The sequence below is a fragment of the Spea bombifrons genome, chromosome 7, assembly GCF_027358695.1.
Source record: "Spea bombifrons isolate aSpeBom1 chromosome 7, aSpeBom1.2.pri, whole genome shotgun sequence".
Classification (NCBI taxonomy): domain Eukaryota; kingdom Metazoa; phylum Chordata; class Amphibia; order Anura; family Pelobatidae; genus Spea; species Spea bombifrons.
In genome coordinates this window covers 8091698-8113674 of record NC_071093.1, presented here as the reverse complement: position 1 = coordinate 8113674, position 21977 = coordinate 8091698, and the positions used below count along the sequence as shown (strand labels likewise).

General features: G+C 37.7%; 2 protein-coding genes across 2 annotated transcripts; one reads left to right on the top strand and one right to left on the bottom strand.

Annotated features, from left to right (window-relative positions):
• Positions 1-1286: 1286 nt before the first annotated feature.
• Positions 1287-3790, top strand: ERMN (ermin). The gene is made up of 2 exons (XM_053471314.1): positions 1287-1739; positions 2831-3790. Exons 1-2 carry the CDS (start codon positions 1496-1498, stop codon positions 3238-3240), a joined length of 654 nt encoding a protein of 217 aa, XP_053327289.1. The 5' UTR covers positions 1287-1495; the 3' UTR covers positions 3241-3790.
• A 3464-nt stretch (positions 3791-7254) lies between these two features.
• Positions 7255-21759, bottom strand: GALNT5 (polypeptide N-acetylgalactosaminyltransferase 5). Its single transcript, XM_053471315.1, has 10 exons — positions 19484-21759; positions 14062-14228; positions 13472-13591; positions 13124-13259; positions 12496-12615; positions 12233-12350; positions 11456-11779; positions 10647-10727; positions 9754-9915; positions 7255-7818 (listed from the first exon to the last, which is right to left on the bottom strand). The coding sequence occupies exons 1-10, from the start codon at positions 21481-21483 to the stop codon at positions 7678-7680; spliced, it is 3369 nt and encodes a 1122-aa protein (XP_053327290.1). The 5' UTR covers positions 21484-21759; the 3' UTR covers positions 7255-7677.
• Positions 21760-21977: the final 218 nt, after the last annotated feature.

Below are 21977 nucleotides of genomic sequence, written 5' to 3'. Positions count from 1 at the left end.
AAACATTCTTATTGATCTACAATGTGAACAAGTGGCAAATAACGTTATCCATTGCTGCTCACAGCCCTAAAATACGGCTGTCAGCTATTTCACTGTGCCTGGGGATTGGAAAGAAAGGAAAAAGAAAGGAGAGACAAGAAAGACAATAGATAAATGATAAGAGAACAGGAGAAATAGGAGAGAGAGAGAGAGAAAGAGAGAGAGAGCGCGAGAGAGAGAGAGGGAAAAAAGAAAGGGAGAGCAAAGAAAAAAGGAGAGAAAGCATAAATCCTTAACAAGCTTTTTTTTTTTTATATATATATAATATATATCACTTTGTTTACGTTACAAGTTATTACAACTGTCATATGTCCTACGCTTACAATACAGGATGTGGCTGACAATGAGGTGTGTGTTTTATAGAAAAAAATATATATAATTAAAGCTTCTGTTCCACTTGGTCAACTGTTAAGATTATGCTAAGCATTATGCTAAACTTTGTCATTGTATTCCTTCCTCTAACTGCTTAATCATAAAATAACAATACAGAGACTTTGACAAACATTCCTGGCAGGGATATTATATGGTTAAATAAAACTATTTTTGGGGGCATTGAGCTGGACTAGGAATAATATTTCTAACTCTACATTTAGTTACAAAAGTGTTACATTCTGGAGAGTAGGTGATCAGTGTCTTTAAATAGACTGAGGTTTGGATTCATCTTCTGCTGAAGGTCTAGTGAAAGTCTTTTCACCTTTTCATCAGGTGAGCCCAGGTGGATGAACTGACCATTATAAAAATATAAAAAATATATGAAAAAAATGTATTTTGAAAATTATGTTTGATTAACACCCAGGTACGCCATAAATGTAACTAGATTTAAATGCATTCCCAAAATTCATAGCGATGTTAATGTAGCTTTTATCATCTTTTACTATTATCTTGTTTATTGTAGATTTTTGTATCCAAAAATGTAAGATGAATAGTAATGGGATGATTAACAAAAACATTTACAAACATAAACCACTTATCCCAAAACATTCTTTTAAGGATTATCTGAACAAAATACTCAGTGTAAATATTAATCTTGTCACGGAGAAATAATGTGACATAGAGGGGTCACTTGCTAAGGATTAAAGATTTAGAACAATTGTTGGTGCTGTTTACAATGAAAGCACAAAGAGGCATTATTGTAGGGACAAAAAAAATCTCTGTTTCGATTGGTTGGAAAGCTGCATAGCAAATATTAGCAAATACTGGACATTGAAACAAAAGCTCCATACTTTAGCCTGTTCTCTTTAAGAAAACCTGTTGAAGAACAAGTCTCTGGACTCAGAACATCGCTTAAGACCGGACAAACATGTCATAATGTTATTGTATGTTTTCGTTGTGAACCATCTTAAGAAGAGTCTTCAGCTGACACCAAGGCTGTAGATATCAACGTTTTATTCCTTCAAAATTGTTTTAATACACATTTGCTGAAGGATTTTTTTAAATTCATCTTACAACAGCCGTGATGGAAGAAGAAAGACAAATTCACGATCACAATGGAGACCTGACAGCAGCAATAACCCCAATATTAATAACTGATATTATAGATGAAATGTCCACGTCCGTTGCTTCGGTTCTGGTTGAAACTGCCAGATGTGATCGCAACATTTTAGAAAAAGAAAATGTAGAAGAAATTAATGTCTGTCCTGAAGAAGAAACACCACGTCAGACTTCAATCCCGGAAACGGAAGAGAACATAATTGCAGAAGGTATTTTGCATTAACGATATTTTGTATTCATGTTTCTTTTTTGTTTCTTTTATGGTCTGGGGTCCCTTGGAGACATCATTCACCTCTAGCTTTTGCTTTGAGAAGTGTTGTGCAAGGAGATGCCCTGGGCTACAAGCCATTGTGGTTTATTGGAGAAGGCACTGGTCTGAGAAGGTGAAGGTTCACCCAAACTGTTCGTGAATAGTTGAGTGGAGACTTCAATTGTTCCCATCAAGTGGAATTTAGTTGTGTCATTCAGGTTTTCTCTGAGACTTAGAGTTAAGGTCTAAGCATCCTTCTGCCACGTTAACTTACATAGTAACATAGTAACATAGTAACATAGTAACATAGTTAATTAATTAATTAATTCTTAATTATATAAGCAGATGTTATGGAAGCTGGTGCTAACATGTCTTCCATGCTCCTATTTAATCTGCCCTACCCTACTGCTCAGTTTATTCAATTTTCATGCAGCAGAGAAGCTCCCTGGTTGGCTCTTTGCTATTTAGTTAAGGTTTAGTCACAATGCGTGTCTTAGTTCAGGTGTATATTGTGGCATCATAAGTGGTGGCACGAATTTAATAGTCATCCCACTTTGTGATGTGGGAAGTGAGTTTACTGTTCCATGTTTTTTGCTTTTATATTGTGTCCATAGCACTTGTACTATACAGAATACTGATTCTGTATTAATTAACAATTAACAATTGTCTTAGTACATTAGTAGCCAACACCAGCTTCTACAGTATATAGGATGACAGACCTAGTAGAAAGATAATTAATTACTACGTATTTTAGTTAATATCCAAGAGTTACGTTTTACCTTGAGCTTGACAACGAGTTCCTGCCACGAGATAAGACTTCACACTGACTTCAAAATCATCAGATTTGGTCACTGAAAGCTTGATTATTATACTTTAATCACCAGAGTCAAATAACTAATTCTTTGTATCGTGACACAAGAGTGCAGAAAAAAATAAACAAAGATACACAATTGTAGCAATGTTAATAAGAAATGTATTTAATGAAATCTATTTCCCTTGGTTTCACATAATGTAATGAAATGGTAAATTTTTAAAATAATCTCTCTACAGGTTCAGAAACGGACACTAATCCTACAAGTTTCTCCCAAGCACACAACGACCACAATATAATTCAATCCCACAATCCATTGCCTTTTGAAGATAGCGAACCATTAACTCAACAATCTGAGGATGAGGCACTGATGATTCGCGAAGAGGACGAAATTACATCCTTCGAAAGCGATAAAGAAAATGGCGAAGAATGTCTTTCTGATGACCAAGAGAATGGACCAAAACAGTCACTTTTGGCCGGTCTTGGTGACAGCAACTCTGATTTAACAGGGGAAAAACAGGTTGTTGGGAACCGGCCCGACATTTGCAAACATAGTTACTCTAGATATGATACCGTATCCTACCGTAAGATCAGGAAGGGTAATACAAAACAAAGAATTGATGAGTTCGAATCAATGATGAATTTGTAATGTTAGTCATTGCTGCCTTCACCATTAGCTACACTAGCATTTGCCTAGAATGGAAATGGAAATTAAGGGGTGTGGTATAACGGTAGCCCCACCCACTCAAGTGCATACTTGGTCGATATTCCACCCATTTTGGCCAAGCTCCACCCGCTTCTAATGACGTAACTATATTTGAGGGGATTGGGGCAGCCTTGGATATCTGACCCAGGACCCGGCGGTAATGTGTTCATTCTGTACTACTAATGTGTTCATTCTGTACTGTAACGTGCTTTCATAACAGAAACTAGTTAGTGATTGAACTTTATATTTAGTAAACTGAATTTGTATCACATTAACTACCGATGTGCGAAAAGCATAGACATTCACGCCATGTACTTCCTGTTTCAATTTACCGCTAACCGACGCACTTCCCATGCTGTTCTTTCAGTAAGCAATATTAATAACTGGAACCCATCAATAAAGTCTGGATTAATAAAAATCAAAACTGAGGCAGATTGTAAACATGTGCGACACCTTTTAGTGGACATATGTTCCTAGATTTAGAGTTACTGAAGCTTCCAAATCCTCAGAGCTACCCTAAAGCTAATTTTTTAATATAATAAGGTGATTCTAAGATTGAAAACAAATAGTGAAACGATTATGCTTTATAAAGTACTTCATAATAGTATCAAGTCATCAAATTAAAAAGAAATTGCGAGTGCGTTTACATAAGCAAATTCGGAATTTACTTTTTCCATGGAATCCTGAGCCTCTACAGAAAAAATGTTTCATTCGGACCTCCTCGATTAAACAAGGGAAACAAAGCCAATTGTGCCTTATTTTCTAGAATGAAGAATCTTCCTTTTACACCCAAAACGTCATCATGTTTTCTGCTGTCTGAAACACAAACCACAGTCTGTTTTTCTCTTTTCGGTTCCAAGCCAGAGAACAAAACCCGTACAAAGCTTTATTGAATTTAAAATTCAAGGCAGTTTCGCCCTCTGAAAGCTGAACAAGGTTATTGTTGTCTTGATAATTAGCCTTCAATTCCAAACATTTTTCAAACATCAAACTATTTGCATGGTGTTTTTCCACTTTTATCACTATATTGCCGCTTGTGTATACATTTTGTGTCCCTGTGAATTGCATTTAGAACCTCTTGATTTACAGATACATGACAGGGGCTGAATTTGAAATCGGTGTTAAACTGGTCTGTTGTTTGTTTATTAAAATTATTTAGATCTCTGTTGTCCATCTGAGACATCACATCCACCTCAACCAAACACAAGACATAGATAGGTATCCTACTCAAAAGAGAAGTTGTCACCCTCTTCCTGGAGTCATCCTACATTCTTCTAGGAGACATCTAGCTGATGTTCTTTAGCTTGGTCCCCAAGAATATGGTAATTGCATTTTGGCAGCTGCCAGGCACCCTTGAGACTTAGGCTTGAGTTGCTGTCCACCACCAGATTGTGATGGAACCTCAATTTTAAACATGTTTTGGCCCTAAAGCTCTGTTCAAGAAAAGACCTCATACCTCTCATTAAAGGGAATTCGATGTTCATCCATATTTTCCTTATTTGTATGATTTGTTTTCCATTTCGGTAATTTATTCTGATCCTGGGCATTCTAGAAAGAGTAAACGGATGGCATGCAAGCTCAGGAGAAGTAAGTAATAAAGTAAGTAAAGATAAAGTCAATAATTACGTAGCAAAAGTAATTAAAGGACCAAAACGATTGAGCTGACATGGCATTTAAGCCAGATGCCAAAAATGTCCCCCAACCATTAGAGTTACTCTTAAGCTGAACCTCCCAGTAATTGTTGAACGCCATTACCCAATTCTGGTATCAACACTACGGAAAAGAGATTGCAATTATGGATGAATTCTTCTTAAAAACTATTAAATTAGGAAGAAGGAGGGATAAATATCTGTTATTTCCCATATACAAGGAAAGTTAGCAACACAGATCAAAGCTCAGTCCACCGATGAGTGGCAATGGATTCGTAATCCTAAATATTTTTTTCTTTATTATAAAAATACACACATATTTTTTTCAAAGTTCATCCATAATTTATTGTAACAATCCTCTAATTTACATAATCATACATAACACAATTGGTAGAAATTATTAAAAAAAATGTTCTTTCACATCCACTACGCAGATCACATGAAAATGAATTCTGTAATAAACCCAATTATTCCCATGTTGTGATAAATGTTATTTAATCTGAAGACGGAACCCCCGCATTCATAGAGTAACTCAGAAAGCTGAGCTCCAATTCCTTATGGTGTAAACCATCTAAACTAAAAAATGAGACTTGATAAATAGAGATATTGTTAGATGGCGGGGAATGGGGCTTAGCGGAAATCTCCATCAGGATATAGAACAAGAGGTCATAAACTAAAACTGGAGGGTCAGATGTTTAGATTTAGTGTATGGAATTTTTATATAGATAAATGGAACAGCATCCCATCAAAAGTGGTAGAGGCTGAACAAATTTAACACGCATGGAATAGAGATAAAGCTCTCCTGAATCTAAGACCAAGTACTGATTAAGGTCTTCACATCAGGAAAATGGTCAGACTAGATGGGCCGAATGGTCCTCATCTGATGTCAAATTCTATGTTTCAAAAGTAGTGATGTCACCCCACCCATGAGCCATGACATCACTACATGGCTTCCGCCATCTTTCACGCTCATCATTTATTATTTTCCTGTAACTGGTCGTGCTTTAAAAATGGGAAATTGAAATTGGAGTATTAAATCACCACTAAGCTATAAATACAGATTTTATGAAAATAAATACTTTCTGATTGTTTTTACTGCCGGTCTATAAACTGCTCTTGGTATTTTGTTGATGACAAAAATAAATATATGACTTTGCGCTGGCTAAATCTCAACAACTAATACAATATTCAGCTTATTTATTTAGGTATTCACCAAGGCTCTTTTTATTATTTATGTTGTTTTTGCTGTTCCTCTTTTAGCTTCCGAGAGTCTGCAGCGTTTCCTGTTTATCAGAGGTATTTCTGTAAATGAGAGGCACGTGTACAAGGCTCACTCCAAACCGCTAAATCATCCAAAGAGTCAGGCTTTTACTTTACAGCCGCAAAGGTGACACTTGTTGCTACGGTAACAGAGATGACAGTGTTATGAGAAACATCTTTTTTTAATATAAACAATCCAAGAGGAGCTCGCCGGTTCCGGCAACCCAATGGTAGGCAGGCAGGGATGGTACCTGGTATGAATGTCACCTGGATTTCATTACCTGGGTCCCCCAAACCCCCCGTCAACTGGCAGCTTCAACGAATTTGCAACCAAACGTGTTAACGTGTTCCACGGAAAAACAAATGAGCACATTTATTGGACTTGTGTCTTTGAAGCATGAAAAAACATGGAGTCTAGACGGGTCGACTGGTTATTTTTGCCTTCAGATTCTGTGTTATTATTTCCAACAGTAAAGTTGACGACATTTTCATCATTTAATGGTCTCCCACCACCAGCCCAGGTAGCAAAATATTGCTTGGGTGGATAAACTGCAAATGTAGAAAATGCAGGCCTACTGGTAGCACTCCTATCCCTGCTTGAATAGTAATAAATTATTACAAAATGAATGACATTTATACATTGTGAGGTTCTTAACTCCTCTTGTGTCTGTATGTGTTTATGTATATGTGTTATGTGTTTTAACCGACCCATTTAAATTCTACAGCGCTGCGTAATAAATAAAAGGTAATTTTTTTTTCATCAAAACCATACTATAGAAAAATCTATATTTACATAAAAAAATTAAAAATCAGAACGTGAAGTGTACATGCGGCATACCGCAGTTATCACAGGAGGCTGCTGACCCAGTCACTCAACCAGTTATAGATGGTGCTCATCATGGTGACCCACAACCACATGGAATGCCAGAGAATGCATAGAAAATGACCAATTACGCAAACTATATGGTGAAATTTTCTTTTAAAAAAAACCCCTCTTATTCACCAAGATAAATAGATAAATATGCCCTAGAAAGTATTTAGCTTCAAGGTCAGAAAACGACCTTTATTAAATTTAGAGGACAGGACTTTGCATAAATACAACTTTTTTTGCATTAATTTGACACCCTAATTTTTAAAATCTAAGGATTATCCCAACAACCTTCATTCACGGAATCCCGATTTGCACCTCTGCCTGGTTTGGAATAAATAGAACGTAATCTTGATTGGAATTTCCATTGTCTTATTCCCAAAGTCAGATCCGAGTTCTGCATTTTCTCTCGTCCATTTTCACGTTGCAGAACTGGAAACATTTCATAAAAGTTAACTAATTCAATGTAAACTGCGGAGCGCTTTGGAAAAGAAGTCTCGTGCATTTGATTTTAGTTATAAAAATAGATTTTTTGTTTCGGATGCTAGCGTTTCTAGTTGGTGGCTCATTTCACAGCAGTAAACGTATTTATCTTCATTGTCTTCACTCTACAAAGTACTTCTCGAACTGCCACTTCTGATGTTTATTCGAGGGTTCGCATGTACTTAATTTTATGCTCCTGTGCGACTGATCCACATCTAAGCACGTTGGATGCTGTATGTTTTCCAGAAGAAAATGTTCCTTCTAGATAAAAAGAGAAAAAAGAGAAGTTTAAGTTAAGTGTTCAATACAACCACTTCCCTGGAACAACATAGAAACATAAAATTTGTCAGCAAATAAGAAATTCGGCCCATCTATTCCTGATGTAAAGACTAAAACCTTAATCAGTAGTTGGTCTTGTCCTAGATTCAGTAGCCATATGCCTATGCCATGTATGTTTAAATTCCCTGACTGTATTAGCTTCTACCACTTCTGCTGGGAGGCTGTTCCACTTCTACCACCCTCTCAGTAAAGAAAAACTACCTTACAAAAAGGTATTGAAAGATAAACCTATATAATCTCGTTGCATTTCATAATTTTTGTTGTTTGTTTCCATATTAGACAAAAAAGAAGCATCATTTAATGTATTTTTTCTCTAAATGTATCATCGCTAGATTACAGAATTACAGTGAATTTAAGTAACATTTTTTAATCAGCCGTATAATCCTTTGTATTCTGCAAGGTAGGAAATACGTGGGTATATCTGCTATACATTTCTAGAAACAGGAAATGTAAGTAGTCCTAAAAATTCCATTTAATAAAAAAGAACAATGAAATATTACCCTTATTGCAAGAAAAAAAAGCTTTGCTGTGCTACATATTTTTGGACTAAATCTCAATCTAGTTTTTCACTAAAACCACAGGAAGCCGTTTGTCATCTAGTGTAGAGATAATACCGCTGTTATAATTACATAAATCAAATTAATAAGTACACACATATATATATTTATGTTTTCTTAAAAACATTTACATTAATAAAATATTTTTTTTAAATATTATTCATTTGCATTAAAGAATGGTAGCCATAGTCACAGGGTGACATTTAGCACCTATCTGTTCTATTTTATATAGATTCCTGCGGATAGATCACTATCCACACTGCTCCTAAAATTGTCTGCCAAGCTTGGGACTTCTATAGAAATGTTACAACCAACTAGATTCTATGCCACCAACAGCTCATATACTGTTCCTATGAAGGGAAATGTACAATATATGACCAAGAGCATGTGAACACTCACTACAGAGTCCCAAACAACCTCTGAAAGCAACATCAGCCCAAGCACTGTGCGTCAGGAACTTCATGAAGAGGGTTTCCATGGCCGAACAACTGCACACAAGCAGAAGACCACTGTGCACAATGCCAAGCGTCGGCTGGAGTGGTGTAAAGCCACTGGGCTCTGGAGAAGAGTAAACGTGTTCTGTGGAGTGATGAATCCTGCTTCACTATCTGGTGGACAAATCTGGGTATGGTGGATGCCAGCAGAAAACTACCTACTGGACACTAATTGCCACAAGGGGGGACCACTCCACATGAATGCCCATGGCTTTGGAATGGAATACCCAACAAGCTCATATAGGTGTGATGCTCATGTGTCCAAATACTTTTGGTCATATAATATATATTCAGCCTTGGATTAAAGCAAACTGGTGGGGTATTAAATGCCCCAATCAGTGCTCACTACTAGATGTGGAATATCATATTATCTTAGTAACATGTTCTCCGTTCTTTCCAGGGTCATGGTGTGGAAAGTTTATTATTCCCATTGATGTAGGAGCTGGGCCAGTAGGAAAGGTCAACAAAACTTCTCTCTATCTTTCCATTATAGAGTCATAGATACCCGGAATAGACTTCCATTGGAACTAGTACAGGCAAACACAGTAAAGTAAATCAATAAAGCTTGGCATGTGTATAAAGTTACCCTAAACAATGAATAAAAAAACATTGTTTAAAAAGAAGAGGTAGACTAGATGGGCACTATCAATGTATCATATAAGCAATAGCTCTACCGTACGAATGCAAATAATATACTTTACCACCTATGCAACCTGGAAGAAAAAATTAATGAGACATCTAACCGGTGTCTTATTACTAGGTGAGCCCTAATTAAGCAGCGGAATAAATTGCTTCCTTTTCCTTACCAGGGGCGGCTGAAAAGACGTCAGGGATTTGTGGAGCCATCTGAGGTTGCTGTCTGTATTGTTGCAGGGGTGCAGACTCACTTTGTCTTTCTGGTTGGAAGGGGCAAGGCAGAGATCATTCTGTTTAAGTAACCGAAGCCAGGTGTAGTTAAATCTCTGGTTCTATGGAGAAGATCACAGAAAATATCAGTCTGGCATTCAGCTTTTGGTAATTTTAGTATGTATGTATGATGTAACGCTAAATACTAGTATCGCACCAGTAATGATCAATGAATGTGTGTATGTATATATATATATATATATATATATATATATATATATACACACTAACTGATGTGCCAGTAAATTGCCATATATATATATATGTGTGTATATATATATATATATATATATATATATATGTGTATATATATATATATATATATATATATATAGCATTTTTACTGGCACATTATATATATATATATATATATATATTCTGTGTACTTCCGCAACAGGGCAATGGAAATGGTTATCGGAGAAGGTAGGGAGACATTGAGTAAAAGAAACAAAACTCGTTGTCTAAAAAAGTATGGACCAAGAACAAAAAATTCTCCAAAACAGTTTTGGTTCATGTGTGGAAGTCTACCAACTACTTTCTTTCTGCTGTACAAAGCAAAGGGCAAAACACTGCAAAAGGGGCATTTTCTGCCAGTTTCATTCACCAGAGGATTCTGAGCGATCTTACTGGCACTAGAGCTGCAATCAGCTAAACATTGTTTGCGATAAATGCGTAAATACGTTTTTTTCCTATTTCTATTTCCCATTTAATACAAATAATGCTGCTTAGGAATAATGTTCCTGTTTCCAACGCATTCCTTTCTACGAGAAGCACTACATTAAAACTGATTTACCTGTTTACTGGCGTCACATGGGTCCAACAAAAATGTCGAGTTTTGTAAAGAAAGACATTTCCCCAGTTCTTTGTTCATCAGCTAAAACAGAATAAATGCTTATTATAAAGAAAACATGTAAGAACGTTAGTTTGCTGCAGGACTGGCGAGAGATACGTTTTATCGGCGTGGCTACATTTATGTTCTTTTGACATTCTGTTTATAGAACTTTGTGATGCTCTCTGAATAATATTGTATTTTGCTGCACCCTAGTGGTATTTACGCTGTAATGCAGCTTTTAACAACAAAAAAATATTTTCTTTTATTTATACAGCGTCAACAATTTATGCAGCACTTCTAACTTCTTACAATCTAGAAATTCAATGAAAATAAACATACAGAACGGCATAAGAGCATAAGGTGCATTCGTTTTGTTTAGCTTTTTGCTTTAGCAAGGCAAATGCTTTAAATCTGAATTTTCATAGCGAAATGAAATATTAAAATCTGGCATATTTTGGTACTTTTACCTCTTTCTTCTCTACAACCTAAATGTTTTTCGCAGTTTGAATGTACCGCTTTAAAATGTTCTATATTATTATTTATTGTTTTATTTAGCGCCATCATATTCTGTAGCGCTGTACTATTTGTTGTGGTGGTACAACTGTGATAATATGTACCAATACAGATACAGGAATTTGAGATTTATTTTTCGCATTTGGCCTGTTTTTGATAGCACCGAATTTAAGCTTTTATTTCAAAAGAACACAATTTTGTTCCTCTTATTGGGGTTATACCAATTATAGATATGGAGTTTTACTGGCTGAACTTACCACTCCAGTAGCTCTGATGACTGGAGCATCGAGGTCCGGGTAGACATGATCTATATACCACTTAAAGCTTTTGCACTGCAGTTTCTCTCGAAGTGCCCTTTGCTCCGTTAGATCCCCGATATTCAAATTTTGCTGAAGTAGGTGATAGCCATGGCCGTAGAAGAGTTCCTTGTATTCATCCAACCAAACCTCCGCAACTCGAGCTAAGTTTCTTTCTACGGTTTTTATCCGATCTTTTGGGAATGAATATGGGTTGTCATTCCTAAATATATGGCCAACTCTGGAGCACGGGATGATCTCAATTTCTCCTCCGCACATCCATACCTACATTAAATATATTAATAGACACCATGTAACTATATCTATGAACGATTGAAAACATTCTAAATCAATACCTCATATTTTAATTAAAAATGATTAAAAAAAAACATTAGATTTTTTAAATTACTGCAAAAATTGTGTAAACAATTATCATCGTATTAGTTATGGGTCACATTCAATAATATTTGGAAATTCGTCTAAGAAGTTATTTTATAAATAAAATACAAAAACTTTATATAGATTCTGACTCTAACACAACAGTAGATACAGTACAGTACACATCCATACACATATACACACATACACCAATGCCGGGGCCCATGCAAATGTATGGTTGGGGACCCCCAAGCCCCCCCCCCCAAGCTCATCCTACACACACACAGTGATTGTATTGGCATATATACTAATATTTATAATTTTATATTATTTATTAATATTATTTATTAGAAATAGTACCTTAAATGATAATTCCATGTTTTCACCTCCCCAAACATCCAGTCCAGGATCATACGTTCCCAGTTCATAAAAATATTTCTTATCGATGGAAAATAATCCGCCAGCCATAACCGGACACCTAAAAAAACAAATATAGGGGTACAAAAAACTGTCACTCTAACAAAGCAATTATCATTGTTACAATACTTCAATTATTGATACATTTGTTCACAAGAAGAAACCTATTTCACGAATAAACGGATCATGCTGGTGCACAGTCCTACCTTATTGGATCGATTTCTGTTATTTTATTCTTTTTCAGTACTTCTGGAGGAATGGGCTTCCAGCCAAAATTCATGGGCCATGAAAAGATGCCTCTCTGGAAGTTGTCTACGGTCATATAGCTGCATGCAGAAGTCAAGGGTACAAGAAATCAGATACATCTAAGATATACCTGCATGTTTTCACACAAAATCTTATCATTTATGGCAACGTTCTATCCCTTCCAATCACTGTTACAGCATCATCAACCGGAGTCTATCTTTTCTTCAAGCACAGAAGCATAGAATTTGACGGCAGATACGAACCATTCGGCTTATCTGCTCTTCCCGTTGTTTCCTGATGTAAAGATTCAGGATCCATATGCCTATCCCATGAACACTTAAATTCCATTTACTGTTTTCACCTCTACCACTTCTGAGGAGGTGCTGTCCCACTTATCTTTCACCCTCTCAGTGAGCACCTGACCCCCCAGACTTTAGACTATGACCCCCCAGACTTTAGACTATGACCTCTTGTTCTAACATGTATCTTCCTTTGAAATATTCTTCTTTCACATCCCCTGTCTCGCTTCTCTAAAACCAGTGTATCCATGGTTATTATCCGGTAGAACCGCATAAACTAATACGTTACCTCATGTCCTTATCACTAATGACTTCAATCACCGGACATGCTACTTTCTTTCTGTTTAGTCGAACTTGTTCCAGGAGCGGCTCGAGCCACCCAACATTGCATTCTACGTGAGAGTCCAAAAACGTCAAAACGTCCCCTGGAATAGAAGAGCCAGCAAATTACTGCATGTGAAACAAGCTTAGCAATTAGTATTGATCGGTGTTTCTCTGGTTTTTATCTTATTTGTATAAAACTTTATTGTTCTCCTCCTTTTCAGCTAATGGTTTGGAGCAAGATACATAGACCACCATCCATACTAAGTCATGTGATTGGATAGTGTCTTCATTAATGGTTCTTGTGAGATGTTACCTGTAGCAATATTGGCTCCAGCGATTCTGGCACGAATCAGGCCGTGTCTCTCCCCCAGGTGAAGTATTTTGACTTTTGGAAACTTCAGCACAAATTTATCCAAGTTGTCTTTAAGGTATGCTACATAAACAAGAGCGAGAAAAGAATACATTTTTGCTTAGCTCAGCTGTAAGCAATTATCACAAGAAAGCAAGGCAGACGTTGAGAATGGACTCACAGAAGTGAACTCATAACTTAACTTATTGAATTAATATATGTGGACGTAAACAGTGATATGATGCATTTCCTAGATACTAAAAATGTCCCAATTATGGATCTTCTGCCCTCATTTCAATTCTGTTTGAATACAGTGTTGGGGTCACAGATCTAACCCTCTATTTCTTGCCAGATAAACATGTAGAGGGGTTGCGCTTAGAGGGTAATTGGACCCTTGGGATGTGGTACCAATTGCAGTCACAGCATATTCAAGAAGAACCGAGGACAGATAACATTATGGCTTTTACAGGAACGATAGAAGACAAACTGTTTAAAAAGATGAAGAGTGGCGGCTCGACTCGATGGAATAAGAGAAACGTTACTGTTCTATGCACCTTTAGTACTGAAGTCATCAACGAGAATGATTTCTTTAACAAGATGATCTGGAGATCGGTTCAGAACACTAAAAACAGAGCGGATGAGCGTGGACCAAACTTCATCAACAAAACACATGATAATGCTGGTTGTAGGAAGGTCATCATGCACAAGTTTTTCGGAACACCTGCAAAGAAGAAAAGAAGAAAAACACACTAAAAACAAAATTTTTTTTCTTTAAAAAAAAAAAAAAAAAAAGATTCCTTGACTTCTTTCACATTTAACTACCAAAGTATGCTTTCGGCACGTGCAGGGTATCACTCCATTTTAGTCAAAGGGAGGAGGGGCAACCAAATTGCATGTATGCTAGCTTAGCATTGATTGATTCAATAGAAGTGCACACCACTGAATTATATGACAAAAGGTTAAAAAAAAGATTTGTCTCATAACAGACACATTTATTCTTGGGTTTATTATGTTTTATATTAGTAATAAGTCATGCAAAGTGCATCGTCAACACAAGGCTAAGACGGGTTTGTGTTCATATATCTTAGGCACAGAAAGGGTTCAAATTTAAACAAAATATTGTTCTATGTGAGCCCACTTTGTATTTAAAGCAATGTCTTCAAGGAGAACGTTTAGTCCTTTGGCGTTTGTAACGCACATAAATCTTGAAAACTGTACAGTATCTTACGGGCAAGCATGATTATGAGCAGTATCCAAGATAATGTTTTCACAAGATTGGAAGTTTATCTCTTTTTTTTTTAAACATTGATAAGAACCCGCAGAACAATCTATAATTTTTGTGCCTTTCCCATAAGGAAACAACCATTCCAGTTCAGAATATCAAAGCAAATTCGCTCAAAACGGTTTCCTCTAGAGATGGAAGAAAATTCAAACCCCCCCCCGCCGGATTTAGCAGGACGTGAAACGCACTAGAAATGCACTTTTCCCATTTTCTGTAGTCGAATAACTCAACAAGCTGAAGTAACAAGTAGAATCCCACATATTTTTTTTAAGATAATGTACTGAAAATATTAACAGGTTGAAACAAGAGTCCCATCACCGACCTTTCTAAATTAAGGTTTTTTACTAAGATATACTTCTTTATGGTTGGTAGGCTGAGCGTGAAAACTCACAACGCATGGGACTGTGGATCATAAGCAATGCATCATGGGTAGAGGATACATGAAGCCCATTTGTCATCAAATGTGGACAACACTGAAACTGAAAACTCCAGCCAAAACTATAATTACATCCGAATAAACGGGGTATACAGCGTACAGACGCCATTTCTTTGTCCATGGGGTAATTGGAACACTGGTGGCGTAACCTAAGTGGCCAGTAACCAGTATAGATGCCTTCACCACCCTTGTAACTCATAGCAACTATTGGGCGCCCATCTCAGTCTCTAGCTCTAAATTTAAAGTTGGAAGAACCCAATGACATATTAAAAATACAGATTAAAAACAATAGAGTATAACATATTGTATCACAGTAATTAAAACAGCAGTAAAAGACAAATTGCATAAAAGAGGCAAAAAGCAAGTGTTTGCTTGAAAGGAACAGGGCATGGTTCTTTGTTTTCTGCTCCTTGGCCACCTTAACTGAACAAAAACAAACAAAAAATGAAAGTGCCTATGGTGGCTGGATCGTCCCTTTAATCAAGGTACACGTGCTAAATGTTGCATTATAACTCCCAATGAATCTCAGATAGTAGGGGATCCTTGGCCCGTACAAATACTTATACAGCAATCCCCATAATGGATATCCATTGGAAATTCGGCGATCCTTGATGTCCATGCGTAGACTTTTAGACTATGTACGTTTCTTTGTTTCATTCTGTTGGTTTGGTTCCTCTTGGATTTGAGGGCGTGTGTACTAAGGTGTGGGAAAACTCCTGTAACAGAAACTTCTCCAACCTTCTACAATATCTGGAAAAGCCTGTTTAACAAGCTGATAACAATAGGAATTTTTTTTTTATTAGTCAATATTCTACTAAAAAACAAATGCCCCATCCATATGATCACTGCGGGGGTATATGTCAATGCCAAGCTGGTATATTTACTAAACACATGTTTTTTTTAAAACTGTTTTGATGCTGGGGGGCTATAATTATCTGAAACAACGACATCAACAATCTCTACAGATACATCCTGGTCAAGGGCAAGATCGCTGAAGTGGAGTAGACGTTTTCATGAGGTTATCTCCTTAACATCCAACACCTCTGTCTGGCGCAGGTCACCAAAGAGCTGGCAAACCCCAGAGAAGGAATCTTAATTGTAGGAGAGGATTTTGACGCCCTTACTGACCCAGAAGCTGACACCCTAATTCAGAACTTCCTCCGAAATTATTTGCATGATAATGTGGCCGCTGAGTCTTCACTCCACCTCTGAGAGGCCACTTGCATCAAAAAATGAAGAAAGAAACCTTACTGTAACCCAAATTACATCCCATGAACAACAACATAAACAGACCCTTACCGCAAATACATTCCTTGACAACAGCCTACAGGGAATACATGTAGAACATATATGTGTGTGTTTTTCGCTAAACACAGTATCAATACATGTTGGGTATGCGAGTGTCTATAAAACCGTGGATAAGCGATCACCACTGTGCCCCCCCCATGATGTCTGTATCCCCTTATAATGAATGCTCCTGAGTTGTACCATGTCAGAAAAATCAATAAAAACTGATTTTCGAAAGAAAAAAACAATCTCTACCCACTGACAAGTCCCATCTTTCACGTGTTCCTTTAGTTATGCGATGTCGTGGGGTTAATGACCAATTTTCTAAGAATTAAGTGGAAACATTTTAAAACATAAAACGAACCTTATGTATGTTGATTTATTACTCCTCCGTGGGTTTCCACGGCTTGAGGCTGGTCCTGCATAGGTGACTCTCAAAAAGTGAACTTCTGAGTGGAGCGTTCATCCAACAATCTCCTGGTTTCGTGAATACGCGTCGCGCCCAGGGATTAGGGTAACAATGTAAAAGAGGCCTTACCCAGTAATCTGAATATTATCTGAATATACTCAGTTCTCAGCTATTCCTAAATGTGCATTGTTGTGTTAACCAGAACTGTATTTATTAACATTATTCTTTGCTCTTTTTGTAGGAAGCTACAGGAATCTGCCGGTCTATTAAAACCAGTATGGTTTGTCAACGCATTTATGAATCATTGCCCCAAAACTTTCCCCAAACAGACTATACGAACCAAGCTTGAGAACACAAAGGAGCAAAACAACTCACTTTTCTAATCCCAGATCAGAAAATTTTATCCTGAAATCCACCTAACGAATGCAGAAATGTAATTTCTAAAACATATATCAAATATTAAAAGGTATGTGAGTGAATGCGCAAAAAAATTATTTTGTTTTGTTTATAAATAACCCATGTGATAATTCAAAGTGAGTTTGTAATCATTAAAAAAATAATAATAAAAAAAATAATAAATATATCAATCTACTGTGTCTTCTATATATACCTATATATCTGTATGTCCTAGGGGCTATAGGTATATATTAAAGATAAAGAAGTCATTTATATAATTATTCTTTGATCATTTTTTTTATGGATTTGCGCATTGGCTTTGATTTATCACATGGTATAATAAATATACTGAGATATATTTAACATTTTATCTAGTGGAGGGGAGAGTGCTTCCCTGTGGTTTCCCGTGGGGCACCCCCAATGCTTCAGGTGGCACACCTTTGTTGGGGTGAAGAGCCGGGGGGGGAGACCTGGCATTTACCTTACCACCCTGCGATGCATTGAAGCAAAATGCCAGGATACGATGCCATATCTCTGCAGATAGATTTAAGGGAAAAACAAGACAGCGCTCTAATTAATAACCAGAAAAATACCTACAGTAAGTAAAATAATAATAATAAAATATATATATTCTCTCTTTAATGCAAATAAAATAAATATATAATATTATTATTTTTTTAATTTTATTTATTAGGTGCCAACAAATTATGGTATGCCGTACTACTTAAATTGGCAAGTTAACACATAAAAAATAAATATAAGTTAATATATACAGATACATCAGCAGTTGAGAGCCCTGCCCGTAGGCGCCCATCTAGCCTTATGGTACTTTTATAAAAAGTTCCTGGCAGGAATGGTGGGCTTTTGAGGGCCCACCAAACGCACAAAATGAATCATACAAAAAAAAAAAAAATCGAGAAAAACAAGAAATAACGTAGCAGAAATACAAAATATATCTTGCAATAAATAAAACAAGGACCATAATTACCCCCCCCCAATAATATAAAATAGAATTAAAAAGAAGGTTCAGATATACTATGAATGGTGGGAAATTAGGCCAAGTTGGGGCTGTAATGTGGGGAATTTCAATCTATTTTACAGCTCGTTGGCCAATCAGGGAAAATCCTATGATCTCCATAACTGGCCCATGAACCCCCTTTTCTATCAGAACTACTGTTAGAACAATAGGGCTGTTTACAGAAATTAAAATTATATATCTTATTATTGTATTATTAAAGTTATATCTATGAACTGCACTTATCAAATTGATAACAAATGCGTTAAAGCTAAAATTTCATGTTTAGAATTTTTTTCCAGCCCTCATTTCTATACCTAATTTAGAAAAAAAAAGCAAACCAGGCCAACCCTTCAATCAAAAATGTGTTAAGGAGCAATTCTCCGGAATAAAAAGGGCTAACATTCTTAACAAAAATGTCGAGAACAATTGAAAATACAAATTATTAAACAAATTGTCTTTGTTATCACAAAATTCCAAAAACAAATATAAATAAAAACTTAAGGGAAGCTACAGAAATAAAACTTAAACATTTCCTCATTAATATCATTAATCATTTAATTCAATTTACATGTCTTAATCAGACAGGGTTACTTAGGTTCACTAATTTGTCTCTCTATATACCTGACAGGAGAATGCTTTATAAATAGATAACACATAAACACCAAAATCTAGGCCAGAACAGTAATTGCTTCTTAGCATATGAAAGAACGTCTTAATTGTACTATGAAATTAACCCTTAATGAGCATGCCGTGCTTTGCAGTATGGTTATACCACCTAAAAAGTGCAAGAAATTTAAATATGGCATTTCAGACTCATTTTTTGGGGGGATTTTTGATAAGCCTGTGGTGCTTATGGTATGGGATAAAAAACAATAGAAACAATACATTTAGGAAGTGTACCGGTTACATTGTACAAATGTGTTGCATGCGCATGAAAGGTGCAATTATCAGCCGTTATGTGTCCCGACTGCGACACCGCCACTTCAGATATGGTTTTGGTTCACAGGTCTAGTTTTTGGAGTGACTGTCACATTCAGGAAAATTGGTTTAACCTCAATTGTAAGCATTTTCCCCCATGTTTGCCCCAGCTATACCTTTATGCTTAATCCCCATTATTCAATGTTAAATAAAAGACAGGCTTCTCTTACCCGTTTGGCCTTGTATCTTCAATTGCTCGGTCCAGTGGGATGAGATCACTCAGATAGACATTGAAATTTCCCTCCTTCCATCTTCTGTTGGCTTCCGCTTCCTTGTCTTTAGGAACCTTCAGAGGTCTTCCAAACTGGCCTGGTGCTCTGAGGTCTCTTGGTGCCATTGTTCTATCTAGAGTTAAGACTTTGTGCTTCCCAGAACTCCTTGCCATTGCGACTTGATTGAAGTTTTTCTCTTTCGCTGGAAACTTATTTTTTGTACCTGTGGTGTTTTTTCTTTGATTTTGCCTCATCCTGTCTCCTTTTTCATCCACTTTACCCAAAAATCCTTCTTTAAAATGCAGTTTTTTATTAGTGACTTTTACATTTCTGTTATCCACGACAGGGGTAATGGGTAATTTAAGGCTATTAGGAGTAGCCGGCTTTTTATCAGTCACATTCCTTGCACCATTTACAGAAACCTTGTCTAAGTTACCATTGAGAGGCACGTCATCATTTGACGTGGATTTATTTGCATTGGCTGCCCTGAGATTATGGGTAAGTGGCGAGGTGGCATTGACTTTATCTATAACAATTACAGTTTCTTTGAGCGTTTCATTGATTTTCTGAAGTACTCTTGTGTCTTTACCTGGCAAGTTCTCTTGTAATCCTTTACTTATCTCCATTACATTTTCGGCTTTTGGTCCACCTGCTTCTTTTTTGTCCCCTTCAGCCTTCTGATCCCCTGTATTTTTAATGCCCCCTTCAGCCTTTTGCTGATCTTGGACTTTAATGAGTTCTTTAGCCTCTTGCTTCCCTGCATCATTCCTGCCCAATTCGATCTTTTGCTCCCCTGCCTCCTTCTTGTCACCTTCAGCTTTTTCTTCTCCTGCATCTTTCCTATCGCCTTCAAAATTGTGCTCCCCTGCTTTCTTGTTTTCTTCAGCCCTTTGCTTGCCACTATCTTTCCTGTCTTCTTGAGCCTTTTTCTCCCCTGTATCCTTTCTATAGCCTTCATCCTTTTGCTCCCCTGCATCTTTCCTGTCCCCGTCAACTTTTTGCACCCCTATATCTTTCCTGTCCCCTTCACCCTTTTTCTCCCCAGCATCTTTTCTGCCTCCATCTTTTTGCTCCCCGGCATCTCCCTTGTTCCCTTCATCCTTGTTCTCTCTAGAATCTTTCTTCACCTCTCCAGCCTTGAAAACCACTATAGCTTTATTTTCCCCATTGATCTTGGACTCCCTATAAGTTTCGCCATCTCCAGCAGCGTTGGACTCTTCTACAACTTTTATGTTCTCTGCATCCTGGGACTCTCCTGTACCTGTCCTGTTGACTCCAACCTGTGGCTCTCCTATGACCTTCAAAATGTTCGGGTCGCCTGTCCCTTTGAACTCCCCTATGCCGTCCGAGTTTCCCACACCGTTGGACTTCCCAGCAACCTTTAAGTCACCTGCAGGTTTCTCCACATTCTGAACACCTGCCCTTACAGGCACAGAGGTAGCCGAACTAACCCTGACCACCGCTCTGTGTAATGCATCCGTCTGCAGGGGGTTCTGAAACTTACCCCTCTTGTCCCCAAGCATGTCTTTACCTTGTTCCCATGAGTGGAGGTCGGGGGATTTGGCTGCTGTTGGTCTCCCAATTGGCAAAACCGTTCTATTAAACACCTGTAACGGCTTTATAGTTCTTTTCCTCTGCTTTGCAATAATAAAGTCCCTATTAACAGCCTGACCTAAATCAAGTCTTACAGGATCTGTCGGGGGATGAAAGACCCCCTTAAGTTTAGTAGTGTCCCCTTTTAACCATACTCTGTCCACACTGTTCCTTCCAGGAGACTTCCAGGGAGCGAAGCCTTCCTTCTCCCTCCTGAAAAGCTCCTCTTTCATCAGTTTGCCGTTGATCTCATTGAAGGAAAACCTCAGAGCTGCCATGTCAAAAATCAGCCAGATGACAGAGGCAATGAATATGAATGCCAGGGCTCTGCCACTGCCTCGGAAATATTTCCTCACCCTGTGCATCTTCAGCGATCGCGATCCCAGCCAACTGCTTGTCCCGGCACATGGGTCACATGCAGGCACTGCTTGCTTGCCTCACTCCTGCTTGCGTGGCATTTCACAGCAAGGCACTGGGGACCCTCCGCATCTCCCCTCCTGGCACGGGACTTGGCAGCTCTCCAGGGGGATTTAAAGGTCCTGGGTGACTTAGACAGCCGCGGCTGCTGCTCCACCATCATCCGCAGGCCGTCCCATCCATGTCCTCCTTGTTGGAAGCACTTCAGTCCCGGTAGGATCCGTAAGGCAGACGTGTCCTCCCCACCCTCCCTCCTCACCGAGCTTGTGTTGAAACTTGAGAAGCCGCCACATATGAGGAAATCGTGTGGACGTCTGAGCCAAGCGGCAAGAGCAGCCCTTACCTTGACTCCGCGGAGTAACCCTTTCACTGCTGGAATAGCCTTTTTAAATACAATATAAAATAAATAAATAAAACAAACTGGGGGGGGGGGGTTCTGGGA